Source organism: Dioscorea cayenensis, chromosome 19 (genome assembly GCF_009730915.1).
Source record: "Dioscorea cayenensis subsp. rotundata cultivar TDr96_F1 chromosome 19, TDr96_F1_v2_PseudoChromosome.rev07_lg8_w22 25.fasta, whole genome shotgun sequence".
NCBI classification, from domain to species: Eukaryota; Viridiplantae; Streptophyta; class Magnoliopsida; order Dioscoreales; family Dioscoreaceae; genus Dioscorea; species Dioscorea cayenensis.
In genome coordinates, this window is record NC_052489.1 from 29,328,742 (window position 1) to 29,350,429 (window position 21,688).

General features: G+C 36.6%; 4 protein-coding genes across 6 annotated transcripts; 3 read left to right on the forward strand and 1 right to left on the reverse strand.

Annotated features, from left to right (window-relative positions):
- The first annotated feature begins 7,092 nt into the window (after positions 1 to 7,092).
- LOC120249347 lies at positions 7,093 to 8,004 on the forward strand. Its single transcript, XM_039257844.1, has one exon. The coding sequence runs from the start codon at positions 7,093 to 7,095 to the stop codon at positions 8,002 to 8,004; it is 912 nt and encodes a 303-aa protein (XP_039113778.1).
- Positions 8,005 to 9,108: 1,104 nt separating this feature from the next.
- On the forward strand, positions 9,109 to 11,647 carry LOC120283445 (chloroplast stem-loop binding protein of 41 kDa a, chloroplastic). The gene is made up of 6 exons (XM_039290136.1): positions 9,109 to 9,559; positions 9,626 to 9,747; positions 9,992 to 10,094; positions 10,411 to 10,552; positions 10,943 to 11,220; positions 11,303 to 11,647. Exons 1-6 carry the CDS (start codon positions 9,164 to 9,166, stop codon positions 11,483 to 11,485), a joined length of 1,224 nt encoding a protein of 407 aa, XP_039146070.1. The 5' UTR covers positions 9,109 to 9,163; the 3' UTR covers positions 11,486 to 11,647.
- Positions 11,648 to 12,013: 366 nt separating this feature from the next.
- Positions 12,014 to 16,874, forward strand: LOC120283390 (putative methyltransferase C9orf114 homolog). The gene is made up of 11 exons (XM_039290065.1): positions 12,014 to 12,248; positions 12,332 to 12,379; positions 12,520 to 12,696; positions 12,802 to 12,868; positions 13,306 to 13,370; positions 13,917 to 13,995; positions 15,269 to 15,384; positions 15,549 to 15,628; positions 15,738 to 15,807; positions 16,356 to 16,433; positions 16,508 to 16,874. The coding sequence occupies exons 1-11, from the start codon at positions 12,084 to 12,086 to the stop codon at positions 16,571 to 16,573; spliced, it is 1,011 nt and encodes a 336-aa protein (XP_039145999.1). The 5' UTR covers positions 12,014 to 12,083; the 3' UTR covers positions 16,574 to 16,874.
- Positions 16,875 to 16,937: 63 nt separating this feature from the next.
- On the reverse strand, positions 16,938 to 20,345 carry LOC120283540 (nudix hydrolase 16, mitochondrial-like). Of its 3 annotated transcripts, none has more exons than XM_039290240.1 (5): positions 20,070 to 20,345; positions 18,771 to 18,885; positions 18,213 to 18,257; positions 18,027 to 18,110; positions 16,938 to 17,505 (listed from the first exon to the last, which is right to left on the reverse strand). In XM_039290240.1, the coding sequence occupies exons 1-5, from the start codon at positions 20,138 to 20,140 to the stop codon at positions 17,191 to 17,193; spliced, it is 630 nt and encodes a 209-aa protein (XP_039146174.1). In that variant the 5' UTR covers positions 20,141 to 20,345; the 3' UTR covers positions 16,938 to 17,190. The 3 variants fall into 3 exon arrangements, with proteins under 3 accessions (XP_039146174.1, XP_039146176.1, XP_039146175.1); XM_039290242.1 differs by lacking the exon at positions 20,070 to 20,345 and adding an exon at positions 18,960 to 19,730; XM_039290241.1 differs by lacking the exon at positions 18,213 to 18,257.
- Between the last annotated feature and the right edge of the window lie 1,343 nt (positions 20,346 to 21,688).

The window sequence follows — 21,688 nt, forward strand, 5'->3', positions numbered from 1 at the left end:
TGAAAACTCCAGACCTAACAATGCTCAATGTGAACGGTTATGATTGAGCCTCAATTCCATCAATTATCATATCTCAAATCAAACATGAAATTCATTGATGATTGTCATTACATCATAACCAAATTCTAGCTTAAGATCGATAGTCAAAAGAACTTCAATCCTTTTTGAAAGTTTTTTTCTATATGATCAAGGCATCCTAATCTTCAATGTGAACAGATCACGATTGATTCTAAGTTCATTTGACTATTATAAAAAAATTCGACAATATAAAAGGCAGAATCCGCCTAAATTCCCCGCCCACTACCTCACCATCAAGTCCAAAGATCACCACATCAAATCATATTCGATTTTTAGTGAACCTTTTACAGTCATTTATAAGGTCCTTACCTCTAAGATGAACGGTGGAGATTAGAATTTGAGCTCATTTGATTATGATAAAAATTTGAGTTCAAAAACCTTGTTTGTCTAGTTCCCTATTCGCCCATGTTGCTATCAAGTGGATGAAGTGCTATCAAGTGGATGAATGACTGAAAAAAATGCTTACAAATACAAGGCCTTCATTCACCAAAAACATAAAAAGCTGGGGATTCGTGATTTCTCACTCAATCTCACTAAAAATTCTTCGTGAGAAAAAGTACTAAAGGGGGCATTTGTTTATGTAAAAAATTGCATGTACAATTCAAATCAAATAATAAAAAAATTACATACAGTTAAATCATAATCGAATTAGGACAACATGTGGTCAAAACAAATAAATTTCACTATATTTGGATGTATTCAAGATAAGTATAGAAGACATTTTCGAAATAATCTAAAAAAATTTAGAATCAAGATCACCGAGAGCACAGTATCTCGAGGCGATCTAAAAATATCAAAAAATCATAAGATCACCAGAAAGCACGGATCTCGAGGCGATCTAAAATGTTCAAATCATAAGATTAGCTCTAGAGCATGATCTCGAGGCGATCTAAAAATATTCAAATCATAAGATCACCGAGAGCACGATCTCGAGGCGATCTAAAATATTCAAATCATAAGATCACCGAGAGCACGATCCTCGAGTGATCTAAAAATATCCAAATCATAAGTTCACCTAGAGCACGATCTCGAGGCGATCTAAAAATATTCAAATCATAAGATCGCCCTAGAGCACGCATCTCAAGGCGATCTAAAATATTCAAATCATAATATCGACTCAGAGCACGATCCTCGAGGCGATCTAAAAATATTTAATCTCATAAGATTAGTCGAGAGCATGATCCTCGAGGTGATCTAAAAATATCCAAATCATAAGTTCACTTTAGAGCATGTATCCTCGAGGCGATCTAAAATATTCAAATCATAAGATCAGCCTAGAGCACGATCTCAAGGCGATCTAAAATATTCAAATCATAATATCACCAGAGCACGATCTCGCGCGATCTAAAAATATTCAATTCATAAGATCGACCAGAGCACGATCTCGATGCGATCTAAAAATATTCAAATCATAAGATCGCCCTCAGAGCACGATCTCAAGCGCGATCTAAAATATTCAAATCATAAGATCAACCGAGAGCACAGATCTCGAGGCGATCTAAAATATCCAAATTATAAGATCAGCCTAGAGCACAGATCTCAAGGCGATCTAAAACATTCAAATCACAAGATCAGCCGAGAGCACAGATCTCGAGGCAATCTAAAAATATCCAAATTATAAGATCACCGAGAGCACGATCTCAAGGCGATCTAAAAATATCCAAATTATAAGATCGCCTTAGAGCTACAGATCTCAAGGCGGTCTAAAATATTTAAATCACAAGATCAGCCGAGAGCACAGATCTCGAGGCGATCTAAAATATTTAAATCATAAGATCAACCGAGAGCACAGATCTCGAGGCGGTCTAAAATATTTAAATCGCAAGATCGTACCGGAGCACTGTATCTCGATGCGATCTAAAACATTTAAATCACAAGATCAGCTGAGAGCACATATCTCGAGGCAAAATATAAATTACAAAATTGCCCCTGAGACCATATCTCCGTGCAAAAATGCAAATTACAAAATTACCCTTGAGAATTTATCTCGAGGCATAAATACAAATTACTGAAAATGCCCTTGAAAAATACATATCTCGAGGCAATCTCAAATCTTAGGATAGCCCAAATACACATCCCGAGACAATCTTAAATTTCATGTAGCCAGAGAATGATCTTGTGGCAACGTGAGAAAAATTCGAATCCCGGGGCTCCTAAACACATATCTCGAGATGATTGAATTTTTATTAAATTTAGAAAAATTAATTAAAATTTTTAAAACTTGATTTTATCTTCTTTTGAAATTTTATAAATTAAATTTCAAAAATCAAAAATTTTTAAATTTATTTTTTTATCCTCTTTCTTTGACTTGTTCCGCTGAAGGGGTTATGGGTTAAGATTCTACGGGAGGGGTTGGGATTGAGGATAAAGATAAAAAAATCTTTTTAAAAAGGAGGCGATCGGGAAAAAGAGGAAAGGGGGAGGAGGATCAAAAAAAGAAAGGAGAAGAAAAAAAGAGGTTATCTTCTCCCATGTAAAAACTCGCTGCCGTTGTCGCTACCGCTCGCTCATCACCATCGCATGTTGTTCACCATCGGGCATGCTTGAGTGGTCGAGATAATGCCGCTAAGCATGCCATTGCCGCCGCTTGTCGCCGCTGCCATTGTTCATCACCGCTGCATGCTTGATTGGTCGAAAATAATGCCGCCAAGTATGCGCTAAGGGGGAAGCCAAAAAAATAATAATAAAAAATATTTGAAGAAGAAAAGAAAAAAAGAAAAAAAGAGGGGGAAAAAATCATGGGAAGAAAAAAAGAAAAGAAGAGAGGAAAAAGAAGGAGGAAGCTTGGGGGACCGGAGACCAGAAAAAAAAAATTAAAAAAGAAGAGAAGACTTGAAGAAGAAAAATTGAAGAAGAAGGAAAAAAGAAAAGGCAAGATGATGATCAAGGTCGAAAGCCCTGATGGAATGGTGTTTGAACTAGATCATAAGGTGGCGGAGCAGATCCCTTATTCATCAAGGAAACAATCCAATCATCACGTTGACCCGATGAATGCCATCCGGATCCCTAGCATCAATGGCAAGATTCTCTCCATAATTGTGAATTTCGCAGGAAGCATACTGAACTTGTTGATTTCAATGGCAAGGTTCTCTCCATGGTTGTGAATTTTTTTGAGCTTGCCGATGAATGTGTCTCATTTTCCAAGACCAATGCACTCGCGCTCAAAAACTATGGAGGAGATGTCTAAAATCAAGGAAACAATTCGTCAGAATCGGTGTTCTACTAAAGTAAAGTATGCTAAGAGTTCTCTTGGAAACATGGGAGGATCGATGATGTTGAGCTCTCATGGCGGAAGTATCCTCGAAAAAGCAACCTTTCATCGATGAATGAAGAAAAAGGTGTTGGGGCAGGCTATCTGTGCTGGCTAAGCCGATCGGGTTGCCAAGCGTATTCGAGCAGTTTCAAACTCATTAGATAAAAACCAAAAAAAGTACGTGCACGCTCCCTCGCACGTAATCATGTGCCTTGAAGGATACTCGTCTTTCTCCACCAATTCTTGCATTTACATCACTAATCGAAATTAGGTGTGAAGGCAACGTCGAGCGTAGAAAGAAAACAAAAAGCAAAAAAGAATGCATGCATGTGGTCCTACACCGGTGATACGTTGCTACCCAAGCATGCTCTTCAGTTGATACCGAAAGCTTAATGTTGTAAATAGTGTCCAAGGGGGATAAACTAGGGGTCAGAGTCAAATCGGATAAATGAGAGCGAATTTTGGTGAGCTTTCAATACCAGCAGTCATATCAATGCATCTATGGGTTTCCATGCAAATGGTTTCATTCTTTAAACCACGACCATGTATGTCCGCCAGGTGCTCGCCTATATAGAGCTCATCATCGTCTTCATCTTCATCATCCAAACACCGAAAAAGCATTGAAAAAAATCGGGTCGCTCTTGAGCTCAAAGAACAATTGGTCGAGCCCAAGCCATCGCCTATGAAGAGCAAATGGGCAGTGATCGATTCTCCAGTCGGGTGGTCTTCGACCTCCGATCACGCCATGGAGAGCAAGAGTCCATCCGAAAAATAACTCCAAAACCAAGTGTGTGGCTGTAGAGGAGTCCTTGAGGATGGTTACGTACTTTGAGTAGTTGGGGGCCTAACTAACTCGACCCCTCTGCCTTGCATGAGAGATGTCTCTTTTCCATGGTCTCGCCCCACAATTGGCATTCCTCGAGCTTGGATCTTCACAAATTTCACTAAAGGCAATCCCTAAAGATTCAAAGCGGAGCGTCCCAGTGGCACAAGAGCTAAAAACCCGACGTGCTAATCGTGCATGTACTAAGAGGCCAATGTTCAATAAGTAGCGAGATTCACATCGAATCCATGAATTGATAATTAAAAGCATGTGCACACCCATTTAAAAAGATGCATGTGGGAGTGAGAAGATGATGAGTATGGAGTGTCCAGGCAATTCATAAAAAGCATAAAATGATAAAAAAATAAATTTCAATTTACGTGCGAGATAAGCATGCATGCATATTTTTTTAAAAAAATAATAGTAAAAAGCCCCGACCCACCGTTGTTCAATGCACACCGCTCCATTATTCAAAAACAGGCACATGTGATAAGAATGGATTGAAATATATATATGAGAAATGATTAAAATGATGCATGAACCGGTGTTTTCTCTTTTGAAGAAAAAGAGATTGCATGCATACGTGCATAATAATAGTAAAATAAATAAAAGAATTGAGATAGCGTGCACTATGATTTCAAAGCCTCTCTAAATATCAAGTACAAGAAGCTGCCTATTACTTGGCTTTTGCGCGAGTTTTAGGATTCTAGAGTCTATCAGTTACTGTGAATCAATATAGTTCTGGTCACCAAATTAAACAAGTTGAGCAACGAAAGCTTTAACGTATATTTTAATATATTCATTGACAGTCACTGGTTTTATTAAGTTTGAAAGGCGGTTTCATACCAATTGGAATATGCCAAAATAATAATAATAATAAAATAAAAATGATGAAAAACATGCTATAGTGAAGCTTGAGTCAAAAAGGTTGTGATGATGTTATTCATGGGAATATATACCTATATATATATATGATATGGGAGCATGTATACGTGCATGGCAAAACAAAAAAAAATAAATAAATAAAAATAAAATAATAATAATAAGAAGCATGCATACTCACATTCGGGTTAAGCATGCATATGTGCATGGCAAAACAAAAAAAAATAAAAAAAATAAAATAATAATAATAAGAAGCATGCATACTCACATTCGGGTTAAAAAATAAAATAAATGAATAAATAAATTAAAAAAAGAGGCATGGGCCACGTGAAATAATGTTAGGTAATTTGCATGTGAAAATCTAAAGTGAATAGCTTATGTATTTGTGGCTATAAAAAAATATAAAATATATATAAGGGGCTCACCATGAAAAAAAAACAACACATGCAAATGAATATGATAAAAAAAAATGAAATGAAAATTAATGAAAATAATAAAAATAAAAAAAGCCCCACGTACCATGCACATGGGTATGAATATATTGAATATAGATATCTATATATATATATATATATATTCATCCCAGGGCAATTAAAATACCATTTTGAGGCGGCGGCCAAAATTGGTTTCAAAAATCACAAAGCGATAATGAGATGAGGCATGCAACGTAATGATGACGCACATGTGGCGACATATCATGATACACATATATATAATCAAAACCAAAAGCAACCAAATCAAGTTTCAAGATATGAAAAAGAGTCAATATTTGAAAAATCTATATAAATCGACAATTGAGTTCAACGTGCCTCAAGATATCAAAGGTCGAAGACCCAAAAGAGCTTCACAAGTCAATATTTGAAAAATCATATAAATCGACAATTGAACTCGAGTGGTCTCAAAACATCAAAGTCGAAGACCCAAAGAGTTTCACAAGTCAATATAAATCAACAATTGAACTCAACGGTCTCAAGACATCAAAAGTCGAAGACCCAAAGAGTTTCACAAGTCAATATAAATTGACAATTGAACTTGGCAGTCACAAGACGTCAGAATTCAAAGACCCAAAAAGTTTCACAAGTCAAGAAGAGAGCTTCACAAGCATAGAAGCCGAAGCTTATGATAAGTCAAAATCAAGTCTATGGTTCGTCAACATGGAGAAGCCATAACTTGAAATTCAAATCAACTCAAGATGCAAATCAAATCCAAAATGCAAAATGTCGAAGACACAAGCTCGGATACAAGTCCATAAGTCGAGATGTTTGTCAAGATGATTTCAAATTTCTTGTATTTTCAATGAAATCCATGAATTCATATTTATTGCAATGAATAAAAATTGATTGTCACAATTTGTTTCTTTTTTCACACTTATTTTCTTAATCGGAGGTTCCTGTGACAATGTCCAGGGTAATTAACATTAAGGGCTTGCCCCTAATGGAAATCATGAACCCATAATTACCATGAACGAAATATTAAAATTTGATTTGTGATCCATGCTTTTCAACCGGTCAATCCTAATCAAAGGCCGGGTGGAAAGAAAGGAGCCCACAGATATGTTTACCCCTGTAACTTTTTCTATATAAAATGCCATGTCATCTACGAATATTCAAAGAATTAAATTCTATAAATATTTGTACTTAATTGTTTTCCAAATGTGAGCATCATAGTCTTGCACAGTAATAAAAATTCTCATCCAAATTTTACAAATAGTTTACTGTATTAGAAAATGATTTATAAAAAAAAAAAATTATTCACTTTAGTCTTTAACCTACAGTCATCTTGAAGACAAGTGTTGAAAGCCCTAGACCTTTCTTAACTATTTTTTTTTTTATATAAAAATTCAAACTCTAAACCACACTTAAATAATGCCCTTTTTGCCAAATGGTGGTGGAAGATTTACACTAAGCAACAAGGTTGATGGACTAAAATTATCCACTTAAATTACCTTAGCAGAGGCCCTCCTGGGCCACTCTTCCATACCCCGCCAAGGAACAAATCTTTCTTTTGGGCTGGTATCACCCCTACACTTCCTGTTTTTAGAGCTTGCACCTCGAAAATGATTCACAATGGTGCATCTACTTTTTTCTGGTACGACAACTGGATCGGTGGTTGGGCCCCTAAAGACATCTCGCCTGATCTCTTCAACATCTGCCAGACATCCTGGATTACTATCAGGCAACTCTATTTGAATATTTCTAATCTTGAGTCTTTCTTCCTTGAGGCCTCTCCTGATGATTTCATTTCCCTTATTCAATCTATTCCCAATTGTTCCTCGTCCGAGGAGGATACGAACATTTGGACTTTAGATCGTAATCACACCTTCTCGGTTCGCTCATTTTATAAATTCCTTGTTGATGGTGGGTTGCGAACCCCACTTTATCCGTCTTTCTGGAAAGTGGAATGCCCCAGCAAAGTTACACTTTTCTGTTGGTTGGCTAATGATAACAAAATTTCAACTTTATCTAATCTGGGTAAGAAAGGTTGCAACTTCCAGAATGCAACATATACCTGTGTTATGTGTTATAAAAATTCAGAAACTGTTGATCATCTTTTGATTCACTGTGACTTTGCTTCCCGAATTTGGGCGTATTACCTGAACGTTCTTAATTCGCATTCGAGTCCAAACTCGCTCGATCAAGTGTGGTTGTCTTGGATTCCTTCCCTGGATGCGTCCCGACGCCCTTTATGGGATCTTCTTACTAGGGCAATTCTCTGGAATATCCGGTTGGAAAGGAATAGAAGAGTTTTCAATCTTACCTTTCTCCCTATTTCATCAGTGATTTTTAAAATTTCTAATATGCTTATCGATTGGTGTTCTGCAGCTAGGGACTCGACTCAGCAAATTTCCAGCGATAACCTTCAGTCTGTCAAGCGCTCTCTCGACTTCATGAGCGTCAGATCAGCGGATCTCGCGAGCAGTTCGATCTTTCCACGACTCGGAGTGACCCTCCTGACGGACCTGAGCTGACCTCAGAGCCTCTTGGTGTGCCGTCTTGCAGTCTTGATTTGGGGAGCCTTCGTCTTTGTTTGATGTCCTGCTTTTTTTCTTTTCTCCGTCTTTTTCTTTTTTTCGTCATGTGTGGGATCGTCACACGCTGGTGTTGTGTCCTTTTTTTTTTTCTTTTTTTTCCTGTTTCTGTTTTGTAGTTTTTGTTCGGTTAGTTGTGTTCGTCGTTTGTTTTTGCTGTTTTTGATCTTTTAATAAATTCATGGTTTATCCACTTTTACTCAAAAAAACACACACACACACACAAATTATTCAAGCCTCTACCACATGAGACAATACATGTTAATAATTTATCTTTCTATATTTATTTATATTTTAAAAAAATTAGAAATTAGTTTATATTTTTTTATAAAAATTGTAACCCAACTATATAAAAAAATGTAAATAAATAAAAATATTTTATAAAATTTTCTTAGTAAATATAATTTTTATGAAAATACATTAGTAACTATTCACTTTTACTAGTACATATGCAGCAAATAGAAGATATGTAGTTTAGGACCGATGACTTCACCAGGGCATGAGAGCTTGACTGTGGATGTTTTTACTTTACCTAGCTCTTTTATCTGTAATATGTTTTCTGTTCTTTTTGCTTTTCTCTATAATTTCACACCTAATGAACTCCAAAACTATTGTGCTCATGTATTTTTGTATTTGTGTTATTATACCTGTTTTTCTTTATAATAAATTTATCATTTATTTATTTTATTAAAAAAATATTTCAAACTTCAATTTATTAATAACTTTTACCATCACTTATCAAACAACTGCTTTCTTCTGGTTTTGCTCATTTTTCACATTGGCGTCCAACTTTTTCCCATAGTTTCCATCACATTTTTTTAGTTGTGCACACCGTAATGCTTATCACACGAACAAACATAGCAAGTTGATTGACAATGGCATGATTTATTAAATAAACCTAACTTTAAAACCTTAGGGACTTGATTACAAGAAATTTAAAACAATGGGGTTCAAATAAAATAAAAACAAAATACAGGGGTCGAAGTGAAAAAAACTCTATAGAGTAACGCACACTATCCTTTTTTTAGCGGCAGAGAGCAACGGTTCGCGTCTCTTCGATTCTCTCCATTCACTCTCCCGCCATCGCTATCCTTCAACCATGGCCGCCGCCGCCTCCGCCTCCGCCGCCGCCGCGGCAGCCATTCTCACCGAAAGCTCCACCCTTTCTGGCTCCCCTCGCTCCACTGCTCTCCCTTCTCCTCTCCCTCGCTTCTACTCCTCTTCAGCCATCTCACCACCTTACTTTTTCCGTCCTATCCTCAGACGCCGCTCCATTCGTCCCCGATCTCCCCGTTTCTACGTCTCTTCCAACGCCTCCGCGAAGGTAGCGGAGAGGAAGAAGGTCCTCATTGTCAACACCGACAGCGGTGGGCACGCCGTCATCGGTTTTTATCTCGCCCGTGATCTCCTCGCCTCCGGCCATGAGGTCACTATTCTGACTGTTGGAGATGCGAGCTCTGATAAGATGAAGAAACCCCCTTTCAATCGGTTCTCGGTGAGTTAAAGTGTTTTTGGTTTCTAGATTTTGATTACAAAGCCCTGATTTTGAGGGTTTTTGCAGGAGTTAGTGAGCGCTGGCGGGGAGACAGTTTGGGGAGAGCCTGCGGAGGTAGGGAATATCTTGGGATCAGCAGTGTTTGATGTGGTTTTGGATAACAATGGGAAGGATTTGGATACTGTGAAGTAAGCTTTGAGTTTATAATTCCAATTTTCTTCTGCTAATAATACTGTCTTCTTTGTTGAGACTATGATTTTGCACTTCGTCTTATCAAAATCACTGTCAAGATAGCACAATTGTAGCATGATTTGAGGCATTTGTAAAGAACATTGGACTGAATGAATGAATGGTTTTTTCTTGTCTCGTTGAATAATTTAGAGTTGGGACAGTGTGTCATTGATTTTTGTTAAAATCGATTGTATATTGCAGGCCTGTGGTAGACTGGGCCAAAAGTTCTGGTGCTAGCCAATTTCTGTTCATTAGCAGTGCTGGAATATACAAGACAAGTGATGAGGTTCCTCATGTTGAAGGGGTAGGCTTTGTGCTTTGTAATCTCACTATTCTCTTTGGCTAATGCTTGTTGATTGGGTGTGTGGATGTCGAACTTTTGTATACTCCAGAGAAAGCTTATCCGATTATTCATGTTGACTGGTGTCTCCAAATTCCTCTAACATATATCCTTTGTGGTCTAGTTGAAGGCTTTGACAATGGTCTAATTAACTTTACTGGATCCATAATAACTGTTCTCTTAGATTTAAACGTCTGGTTTATAATTTGTTGCCAATGAATTTATATGCATTTAACTTCTTTACTGCTACTCTATAATTGCAAATTTTATACCTTTGCAGGACCCTGTTAAAGAGGATGCCGGTCATGCGGCAGTGGAGAAATATATTGCAGGTCTGTCATTTAGCAGCTGGGCAATATTCCGCCCGCAATATATGATAGCATCCGGAAACAACAAAGACTGCGAAGAGTGGTTTTTTGATCGTATGGCCTTTTCTAATTCTACTTCATTTCTTCATCTCTTCCTTTGTTATTGCATTCAATTTCAATTTTTCCATTCATTAAAAAAAATAGAGAACCATATTCATAAAGGCATTCATCGGTTCTAAAATTTTCAATTCCGTTAGTTTACTCATTGAACATAAACTACATTGGCACTGATGCTCATAGAATGCAGCCTTATACACTAGACAGATATTTGAAGGCTAAGGTGAAAATTTTTCCTATAGGAGTTTCAGGAAAGAAGCGGTCATTTCCACTCTTGATTTAATGCATCTATAATGAATGAGCTTGTTGCCATGGACGTTCTGGATGGATGTCCTGCAAATAAATATAGTACCATATGACCAATCTATTTGTAGAATCATTTTACAGGAATTGTACGTGATCGACCAGTTCCGATTCCTGGATCTGGCATGCAACTGACCAACATATCTCATGTGAGGGACCTATCCAGCATGCTGGCTCTTGCTGTGGAGAAGCCTGCTGCTGCAAGTGCCAAGATATTCAACTGTGTCAGTGACCGTGCCATCACATTCAACGGATTGGCCAAACTCTGCGCTGAAGCTGCTGGCCGGCCACTCGATATAGTTTACTATGATCCGAAGACAGTGGGAGTTGATGCAAGGAAGGCGTTTCCATTTCGTAATATGGTAAATCAGTGCACTGTTTTTCCTAAACGTCTATTGTTAAATCACCTCCACATTCAAGTGACTAAAATCATGGTGATTGTAGCACTTTTATGCAGAACCAAGAGCTCCCAAAGAGTTACTGGGTTGGACTAGCACCACAAACCTCCCAGAGGATTTGAAGGAGAGATTTGAGGAGTATGTTAGTATTGGGAGAGACAAGAAGGAAATGAAGTTTGAAACTGATGATAAAATACTAGAGTATCTTAAAGCTCCTGTTGCCGTGTGATGAGTCTTTCTCGGAGAACCGTCACTGTAAATCTTTACACCATTCATGCTACTTCTCAATTGTGTGAGTTTGGATCCTTGTATTTTCCTTTTACTTCATGATTATGGTACTATGCCTTCCCCTTTGGCAACAAGTGTAAAGAGTCTTATCTCTACTTAGAGACAAGGAACAAACATGAAATGGTGATTTGACGTGTGATCTTAAAAGTTCAATGTTTTTTTTTAATAAAGCACTGCCAAAAGGATAATCAAACAGATAGACGGATATGAAAATACAATGGTTATTAAAGAATATTATACAATTCTGAAGGTCCGAAAAATATACCATTCTAATGAGATAACAGTATAACACTATGTCGGCTACTAGTGATCATTGGTTCTCATAGGCTAATGTTTATTTTTATGCATCAAATTTCATAAGTTATAAAATTTAGTGATATTAATAATTATAATATGTTTTAAAGAAGAGTATATGATATTAAATTATTTATAGATTAAATTCGTTCGTGGTTAGATCTAGCCAGCTTAAGCTGTTAAAACAAACCCTATAAACCAACCCAAAAAAAACCCTCTCGAACTGCGCCCAGTGAGCATCGACGATGAACGGACGCGCGAACGAAAGCAAGCACCACAAGAAGAAGAAGAAGAGGAAAAGGAGAGACGAAGCGGAGCAAGAGAAGCCCAAGGAGACGCCGCCCACGGTCTCCATCGCCGTCTCCGGCTCCATCATTGACAACGCCCAGTCCCTCGATCTCGCCACACTCGTATACTTCTCTTCTCCTTCTCGTTGATACTCTTCTTTCTTCCGCCATTTATTGATCTATCAAACCCTTGTTTTCCTTCTCAGCTCGCCGGTCAGATTGCTAGAGCCGTCACTATTTTTCGGATCGATGAGGTAATGGTCTGTTGATTCTTGTGATTGAGAATGACTGGGAGATGTTGAAGAGCTGGTGGATTATCAATTCTGTTTCTAGGGTTTTGGCTGGATTTTGTTTTTTTTTTTGTTTTTTTGATGTTTTTTCTTTATTCGGATAGGTTGTTGTTTTTGATAGTAAGGCCACATCAAGTGATGTTTCTGTAGAAACGAGAATGAATGATGATGAAGAGAACGAAAGAGGTGCTCCTTTTCTCGTGAGAATTTTGCGTTATCTAGAGACTCCCCAGTATCTACGGAAGCATCTCTTTCCCATTCACAAGAACTTGAAATGTGTGGTGAGAAAATGATGCCTTTGTTAGTTATGTATTTATACATGGCAATTCATTTTTTGTTAGCCACTGTGTATTACTTGATCTCTGTTTTGTGTTTCTATTGTCTAGGGTTTGTTGCCACCGCTTGATGCTCCTCATCATTTGCGCAAGCATGAATGGTCCTCTTTCCGTGAAGGTGCACAACTAGAACTGTAGATATTTAGGATTTGTTAGTTAAAATAACCAATTTTAATAATCTCTTAACATTTTTTTTTTGGGGAAACAGACCCAGTGGAAGCTGGTTCTAAATAAACTCTTAGTTTAAATTTATTTATTTATTGATTTCATTTCCTGAAATGAATTATATTATGGTAAAGACATTAAATTGAGATTTGGAAATAGTGGTAAGTTTGTGGTTCCAACTATCACGTTTCTTGTATAAGTTAGGGTTTATACTTTTAGAGTTAATTTCCAGGAGAAACATTTATTTCTTAAACACTGCAATGTTCAGGCCCATTCATAAAGTTCAAAGCACAGTTAAGCTTTTTATGTTTTCTGTTCCCTAGTGAGCCTTTTATGCTGATTACTTGCTAGGCGTAAAACACCACTGTTCACCTTGAATCATAATTGCAGGTGTAACCTTGGAAAGAAGTCCCTCTAATACTACAGGGACACTCGTTGATGTTGGGTTGAGTAAGGTCTGTTTTTCTTATTGCCTGCTAAGTTCTTTAATTTCAAAGACAAGCTAATGAAATATTAGGTGAAAAATATTGCTCTTTCTAAGTGATTTTATTGTTATGGGCACTTCAACCTTTTATGATTCAAGGTCATTAAGAGTTGAAATATGTATTCTGTTTTGTTTGCATTCATAGTAGCTATATACTATTTGGGATACCTCTCTGGGATTCATGCTTGGTAACAATTAAAATAATCACACTATTTTTTTCCATTTTCCTTATGTATTCTTATTTTTTCTTGATATTCTGCACACTACTGCTGAAAAAGAAACTGATTTTTTTTCTAAGTTGCCATTTGCATTTGTATGTAGAGCTTTTGTGTTATTTTACTGCAATTAATAGGTTACCATTTGTGTTCAGGCATTGCATTAGGGTTCCTGCGGCTAATCTCAGGGCCTTTGTTTATTTTAATTTTTTGAAATGGAAAAGCGTCAACATCAAGGGAAAAAAAATTCAGCTTTCTATTTTTATTATTTTTAATTTTTTTGGGAAAAACTGAATATGCAGAGTGTTGCTGTAGAGCAAGAACTTGAACCTGGAATCCGGGTAACTGTGGCTATGGGGACCAATCGTAGTTTAGGAACAGGTAAATTAATGATTTGAATTATTATTATTATTATTATTTTCTTTTAACTCCATGCTGTATTTGCTTGTTTTGGTTATTCTAATCGATAAATCAGGCACCATAGGAGTTAGGCCACACATATCGGATCCATGTGATCCCATCCTGAAGTCTAAAATGATTCACATTTGATCTGACAACCTTGGCCTATAATTTGATTATATTCGTTCACCATTTGCTTGTATTATTTCTGAGGTTTCTGGAATCATACACATGAATGAGGCTTCTATCATCTTGTTTCATGTTATTTCCATTTTTTGTCCATTTCTAATTAGATTTAATCCCTGGATACTCCTAGAAGCATTAGCTGAAGCTTGAGATAATTTTTCAAGATAGATGATAATTGCATCAGTCAGAATTTCTTACCAATGTGATGTAGAATTATCTCCAAAAAAGTGCATTCATTTCATCAAGGAACCTTCTTACTATAGATGGCACAAGCTGAGCTTTGATAGATGTATAAGTATTCAAGAGTCAAGGCATCACTGCACATTTGGGTTTATGTGCTCTTCTATCTAGAGCTTTTAACTATTTCCTATGGCTTTATTGGTGTAAAAGCTAGAGAACTTATGAAGATCAAGTTGTTACCAATCCTCTTGAAGTGTTGCCGTAGTTATTGGGTAATTCAAACTATATGCAACAGTAATTTCATGCATACTTTTGGGGAAACTTTGCGAAGTTGGTTTGAATGCTGGTTTTGGTGTAAATTAGCAAGTTTTTCCTTGAGGTTTAGTTGTTTGTTCAGTAACTTTTCATTTCGGAGTCCATATTAAAATAACAGTCACTCTAAAGTCTCAATTTCTCCTTTGATGTTTATTTGTTTGTTCAATAACTTTCAATTTTAGAGTGCACAATCAACTGATAACTCACGAAATTCTATTTGTTTACAAATATTCACTTAAAAGGTCATTTATTGTCTCAGCTTGCCAGCCAGTTTTCTCTAGGAGTTGCACTGGATGCTTATTTTGTACTTTGAAGTTAATTAAAGCTTTTGGTGGGTCAATCTATTGGGGGGCTAGGGATTTAACTAATTTTAAGAACTCTTCATATTGTTGTGTTGTTTGTGTGCGTTTTATCTACGAAATTTCATAATTCTCATGTGTTATAGTATGTGATTGTCATTTGTGGCACATGAGGTTCTTTTTCCCCCCTTTGGGGTGTGTGTGTGTGTTTGTGTGCACGGTCGTGCGCGCATTCTACTTGAAATGTATGGATCCTTAACTCACCTTTGTTGCAGATTGCATGAGAGAAGTTGTTTCATCTATGAGCCCAAGAGAAGAAGGATTGTATTGGGGGTATAAAGTCCGATATGCTTCAAATATATCAAGTGTTTTCAAGAACTGCCCATTTAAGGTAGAGCAAACGCAAAATATTTCACTATCATTTGTCAAAGCATGAAGGATGCTGCAAACTTATATTTTAAGATATTGCAGTCTTTTGTGCTTTGCATATTTCATTTTATTTTTTTCTAAAGAGTCATACTTCGCTTTTTCTAAACAGTTAATTCATCTTTATAGGGTGGATATGATCATATTATTGGTACTTCTGAGCATGGCCTCAAAATCAAATCATCAGAGCTTATTATACCTGCATACAGGTACAAATGTCAAATGTCTGTTGAACTAACCAACTGCAAGGATTTCCTTTCTAACCTCATAATTAATGGTCTATCTCTGTACACGTATAATAAGTTATCTATATTGCAGACACCTTTTGATTGCTTTTGGAGGACTGGGCGGCTTGGAGGAAAGCATTGAAGAAGATGGGGAAATGAAGGTACATACAGAACTGATGTTCTTAAACAGGACCAGATAGAAAGATTTGAGAATTTACCAGTGTTGAAAAAATTTTCTTCCAGTTTATTCCCCATGTTTGTAGGAAATGTTTCATGCTGATAAAATACATAAAAAGTTTTATAGTTGAACTTTCTGATAATTCTTTCCAACCAATTTAAAGATCTTTTTGCAGTGTCTAAAATCTGACAGGCATGATTTCTCAATTAGCCATCAAGTTCTGATAAAAGACATGGTTCTTACAATGCTAGCTGCATAAAATCCTCTCAATTTTGGGCTGTTTGTGTCCAGAATTATCTCCTTAAATAAAACTCGTGCAGTAGAAGGTTTTTCTTCTCATTTTCATTGATCCAAGTCTTCTGTCCTCTGCAATGTGTATAGACAAAAGTAAAGTGGGGATAAAGAATTGAATATACAGCATATTAGTTGTTGAAATATTCTCAGAATTCAGAACTGTTATCAATGTCAATTTCAACAGTAATTACTAAGAGGACCACTTAAAGTTGTTTGCTGCTTCACATTTTTTGACAGGGAAAGCATGTTAATGATGTCTTCAGTTCATACTTGAATACTTGTCCTTTGCAAGGGAGCAGAACAATCAGAACAGAGGTACTGCTTGCTAGCAAAATTTGCACTCAGAACTGGTCTAACATGTTTAACTATTCCTTATTCTATTTGTTCAGGAAGCAGTTTTCATATCCCTCCAGTATTTCCAAGAAGCAATCAACAAAGCAGGGGAAAAAATTTAAAGGGGTACCAGATTTTTGGTAAGAGTAACAAAAGTCTCCGTAATTGTGGGATTTTGAGTGTGGCCATGCAGGATTGTCCAGAAGATTTTTAAGTTCAGCAGAGCTTGCCCCTGTGATTTTAATTTTGTTTTGTTTTGTTTTTTTATTTATTTTTTCTTGTATATTCAACTAAAAGAATATCTTGTTTATCATTATTAATGGTCTAGTGCAAATTTCTGAACAAACAGACTTTGCAAGAAGACTCTTATGTTGTACGTGTAATTTAGTTTTGGTGTCAATTTAGAATCATGCAATTTGTTTTGCTTCAGGTCTCTTTTGACCTTCTTAAGTCTTAGAGGTTTTTGCCAAGAAGAACATGAACAGAGAACAGAAAACAGGGGTTCATGAGTCAACAGATGGTTCAAAACCGCAAACACAGTGAGCCAGTGCACAACAAAATCCTGACTCTCAAGAGTATACACAAACCAAAAAAGGCAGTAAACATAGTTTTAGATTCTTTGCTAAAGGGAAATACAAGGTTAGAAGTAAATAAAAGAAGCTTCAGACTATTCATGACCAAAACATCATGAGAGAAAAGCGTCACTAGCATTTTCTTATCTTCCCAGACAAAAGAAAAATTAGTCCGGGATCGACATACTATCTCCGAGGTGAGGTGATGCAGGGGCAGAGATAGGATCTTCCTCTTCAATTGCTAAAGCCTTGTTGGCTAGCCACTTTGAGAACGCATCGAGGACATCCTCCATCCATTTATGTCTGCATTGCTCAACCGCTTCAGGAACATGAAGCCATTTTCTTTCTCGAGTGCTTTGTTCTGGCCATGAAAGGAGTTCCTCATTGACGAGCAAAGCATACATTGCAGCTTTGCACCATCCTTCGGGACTGAACTCATCTTGGTGACTTTTGCTCTTAAAACAATAGAATCCCAAGAATTTCTGTACAAAGGCATAACTTGGTCCAGTCATTACACAAAAATAAAGTGCAGTTACTTTGTAATCAAACCTAAAGTTAAACTATTCAAGGTGTGGCAAAGTTTCTACACTTGAGTTATAACTTCTGGGTGACAACAAACTACCAGAATCCTAACCATCCAATGTACTTATTAACGGACTATATAAACAATGCACTTGGAGTGGACAAGGCCTATATTATTTATTAAACGCCTAACAAGAGAACACTCTGTACTGTGATACATATACCGGGCACACTGTGGACCAGGTCACTAACAAGATAGATGCTTGCTAGCTTGCTGAGGGCCAAGGACTAGGATATCACTCTATGAAATGAGCACTCGTGTAACCATGACAAACAGTATAAATCACATAAACAAAGTTGTCAATATTGCATGCCAGCATTTTATGTCAAAAAGCTATGATGCATCTGTGTGTATTGTGGAAAAAGGGTTAAAATACATTGCGAACAACATACAAATCAAAACATCAGTATCACTCTTTACCTTAAGATCTCCTCGAACCCCTGCTTCTTCAACAGCTTCTCTTACAGCTGCCTCTTTGACTGTTTCATCATTCTCCCATCCACCCTGCAAAAGGTTTAGTTTACAATATAAATTCAAGTTTAGAAACACTTGCTTTACTTCAACAAGGTTTAAAAAATGACCCTTCCAGAAACCTTAAAGAAATACCTTATTTGGAAATTTGGCATGAAGATTTTGTTTTTCAAGCTCCTTCTGCATGTAAAGAATAGTACCAGCTATTGCCCAGTGACTATGTATATTGTGCATGCCTAAATCAAAATACTGCCACTAACTATGCTTGGAGAATACTTACATTGTGATTACATGGTTAAATAAAAGGGAATAAAGAAGAACAGCCCACAAAAAAACTCATAAGGCATAGTTGTTTGCTGCCGTTTACTTCATACACTGAAGCCAATTCTAGCCTGTACTACGAGTCAACAGTACTTGTGCTTAATAGCAACAACAGCAATCGCTGAACACTAAGAACATGAAAAGATCTTTTGTTTCCATTGTTTTAAATCTCCAAAATCTAAAATACATGTGCACAGATCCTGAATTAAAATGATCTTATAAATGAGTATTAAATCACAAGGAAGAAAAAATGAATAGACTACACAGATCAAAATGCACTTCAAGCTAAACAGACTGCATTCACTTTATTGATATATCAGCACTTCCTCTACCTTCTCCATTGAATAGTGCATGAGAATTAGACATATATACCTTTGGAAATAGAAGCCCAGGTCCGCTTTGGGAGTTGATCATGAGAACTTCAATAGTTCTCATGGGATCATCATCACAATCTTCCTCACAGGACTTGTATCTGAATGGGATGCACCTGTTTAATGTTTGGCATGTTAGAATATGAAGCAGAAAGGCAAAATGTTATAATCTGGCCCAGAAAACGTATACCTCAGCAAAATAAGTACTGCAAAATCCCTAGACAAAAAGTATTCATACAGCAATAGATTATGAACTGGAAAATCTATATCTACTGCTTCTAACAATTAGCAAATTCTCTAATCATCTGAATGAGTGGTTAAGGGAGAGAAAAGACCTTTAGTTTTCAGTACATAGCCAGAAGTGATGTGTAAAATAATGAAGTCTAAGAAGTCAACAGGACTAGTTGTCTGTAGAACAAGACAATTGCTTATCTAGGCAAAGCTGAAAGCAGCACAAGAAGGCAATCAATATCCCAATCTTATTACTTAAACATAAAGGTATTCCAAAGAACTAAACTTCTTATGCAAAAAGGAAGCTAAAGAGGGTGTTGTTTCAATCTTCTTCATTAACCTTCACATCCAACCCCACAAAAAAACATCCTCTATCTTCTGGTCCCCTTACTACAATGAAACTAAGAAAACGCCTAAGAAACCTTACAGACAATGAAATTTCAACAACCTACCATTGAACTCCCCCTCAGAATTTACATACGTAAAATTCTCGCGTTTCCTCCACATTTATTGCACAATTCGCCATTCATCAAGAATTAAAGAACTAAGTATTCAAATCCACATCCTTTTCTAATCTATACCCACCGCCTAAATCAAGAACATAATTACCACTACCAATGGTTAAAGAAATAGCATTCCTATCTCATGTTAGCAACTCGAACGCCACAAACTTCACCATGGTGAAAGATGTCCACAGTAAACAAAAATATAAACTCATTCCATCCTTCAATCACAACCAAAAAAAAAAAAAGGGAAAAAACAATCAAATCAAGAAAACACATCCAAAAAAACAAAGACAAATCCCTAAGATGCGACCCACACCGATTTCTCCACAGAGTGCAACGAATACCACACCATCGACCACTCCATTGAAATCACTACAACACAAACCCCAAACACCGCACATCAATCCACCGATAACATCAAAGAAAACCAACATCAAAATCGAGAACAACCCAATGCGGAAACCGAAGAAAAATCACAAAGACCAAAAACGAAAACAATCACAAAACCCACACAACCCAATGGAAAGCAACAAAGATCAAAGAAAAAAAGGATCAGTGAGGACCCAGCGACGAGGCGGTATCCATCCTTGTACCGCTGCTGATGCCGACCCGTTCGTGCCACCAAATCACACATACTCGCTCCCACGCTCCTCCCAACGCCACAGCCACCGCCAAATACGAAAAATCTAAGAAGCCATCCTCATCCCTCACCGCCCTTCAACAAGGAACCCATCCGTCTCCAATGGCGATCGCCCAGACAAAGGCCACGCTCGAACTCCGTGAACAAGAGAGAGAAAGAGAAAGAGAGAGAAAGCGAGGAACAGAAATCGAGCGCTTGGCGGATATGAACTAAAAATAGTTAAGATCTTGTGGCCGGGGGCGTGGTTTGAATTCAGATCTTGGGCTTTTTTTTTTAATTCATTTGGGCCTTGGTTTGTTGGGCTAATGGGCTTTTACTTATTAATTGGGCCTTCATTATGGCTTGAGCGGTTGTACGGTGAGAACGCTTGGCGGTTGAAGAGGTCGTTGGACGATGAAGACTCACTTGGCTTGCTTTCCGGTTTCCAATGCTGACCACTTTTCTTGTTTTTATGTTTTTTTTAATATATATATATATATATATATATTTTAAATATTTGGTTTAATTTTCAAAGTGGAAAGTTGGGTTATGGTATTTATTGATAATTAGATTATAATGGATAATTAAATAAATACATTTTTTTTAATAGAAACTGGTGGCTGTGATGTTTTATGGATGTGTGAAATTTGTAGGTGCTTATACACAAATATGTAAATTATTTTTTTAATAAAATAGATGACCATAATGTTTTGCGATGCGAGTATATATATATATATATATATATGTATGCATTTTAAAGATGTTTATGCACAATTGTTATTATTATTATTATTATTATTATTATTTAAGGGTTTACATATGAAAATCTTTTTTTTTTTAAAAGGTGGATAAACCACATGCATTAATAAAAAGAAACAACATAACGAGCCAAGGCTCTACAAAATAAACCACCAGGTGGTTGAAAAAAACAACAAACAAAGGGAAAGCCAAAGAGAAAGTAGGGGAGAAAACTCCTAAAGGAGGAGATCTCCTCTAGGGAACAATCACAAAGGTCTACGTCTCGCCCAGGGAAGTAGGTCTCGACGTTGAGGCAACCTACACTACGTCTCTGGAACTCAGGAACTCCAGACTTCTACATATGAAAATCTCCCATGAAGTTTTATTTTTAAAATTAAATAAATTATATATATATATATATATATTTTTTTTAATACAAGAAGCTTGTTTAAACAATACCATAGTTAATGGTAAAACACTTTAGATTATTGTTCACTATTTCTCATTAAGACCCGATGGTAAAGTACTATTTATGGTTCCTCATTTATCATTTTCGGTGTATAAGATACATTTTTATTATCCCCAATGTTAATTTGTGCCCACGCAAATACATTGGTCACCTATTAGTCAATATATATATATAACTTACTTAATGCGGCAAGAATATAGCTTAGATAACAAACTAAGATCAAGTCTGTATTTTATATTTTAATTATTATTATTTATTTTGTGGTGAAAAAAAAAATAAACAATTTATGATTTTTTTAAAGAAAATATTAATAAGTGGTGTTATATATATTATTGTTTCAAATTAGTGAAATAAAT

Excerpts from the sequence above, each read along its gene's own strand:
- LOC120249347 (XM_039257844.1), top strand. The coding sequence starts at position 7,093 with ATGATTCACAATGGTGCATCTACTTTTTTCTGGTACGACAACTGGATC.
- LOC120283445 (XM_039290136.1), top strand. The coding sequence starts at position 9,164 with ATGGCCGCCGCCGCCTCCGCCTCCGCCGCCGCCGCGGCAGCCATTCTC. Across the intron at positions 9,560-9,625 it reads CCCCTTTCAATCGGTTCTCG|GAGTTAGTGAGCGCTGGCGG; the intron begins GTGAGTTAAAGT and ends GGGTTTTTGCAG. Across the intron at positions 9,748-9,991 it reads AAGGATTTGGATACTGTGAA|GCCTGTGGTAGACTGGGCCA; the intron begins GTAAGCTTTGAG and ends TGTATATTGCAG.
- LOC120283390 (XM_039290065.1), top strand. The coding sequence starts at position 12,084 with ATGAACGGACGCGCGAACGAAAGCAAGCACCACAAGAAGAAGAAGAAG. Across the intron at positions 12,380-12,519 it reads CTATTTTTCGGATCGATGAG|GTTGTTGTTTTTGATAGTAA; the intron begins GTAATGGTCTGT and ends TTATTCGGATAG. Across the intron at positions 13,996-15,268 it reads CAATCGTAGTTTAGGAACAG|ATTGCATGAGAGAAGTTGTT; the intron begins GTAAATTAATGA and ends CCTTTGTTGCAG.
- LOC120283540 (XM_039290240.1), bottom strand. The coding sequence starts at position 20,140 with ATGTGTGATTTGGTGGCACGAACGGGTCGGCATCAGCAGCGGTACAAG. Across the intron at positions 18,886-20,069 it reads GGATACCGCCTCGTCGCTGG|GTGCATCCCATTCAGATACA; the intron begins GTCCTCACTGAT and ends AACATTAAACAG. Across the intron at positions 18,111-18,212 it reads ATGCCAAATTTCCAAATAAG|GGTGGATGGGAGAATGATGA; the intron begins GTATTTCTTTAA and ends AACCTTTTGCAG.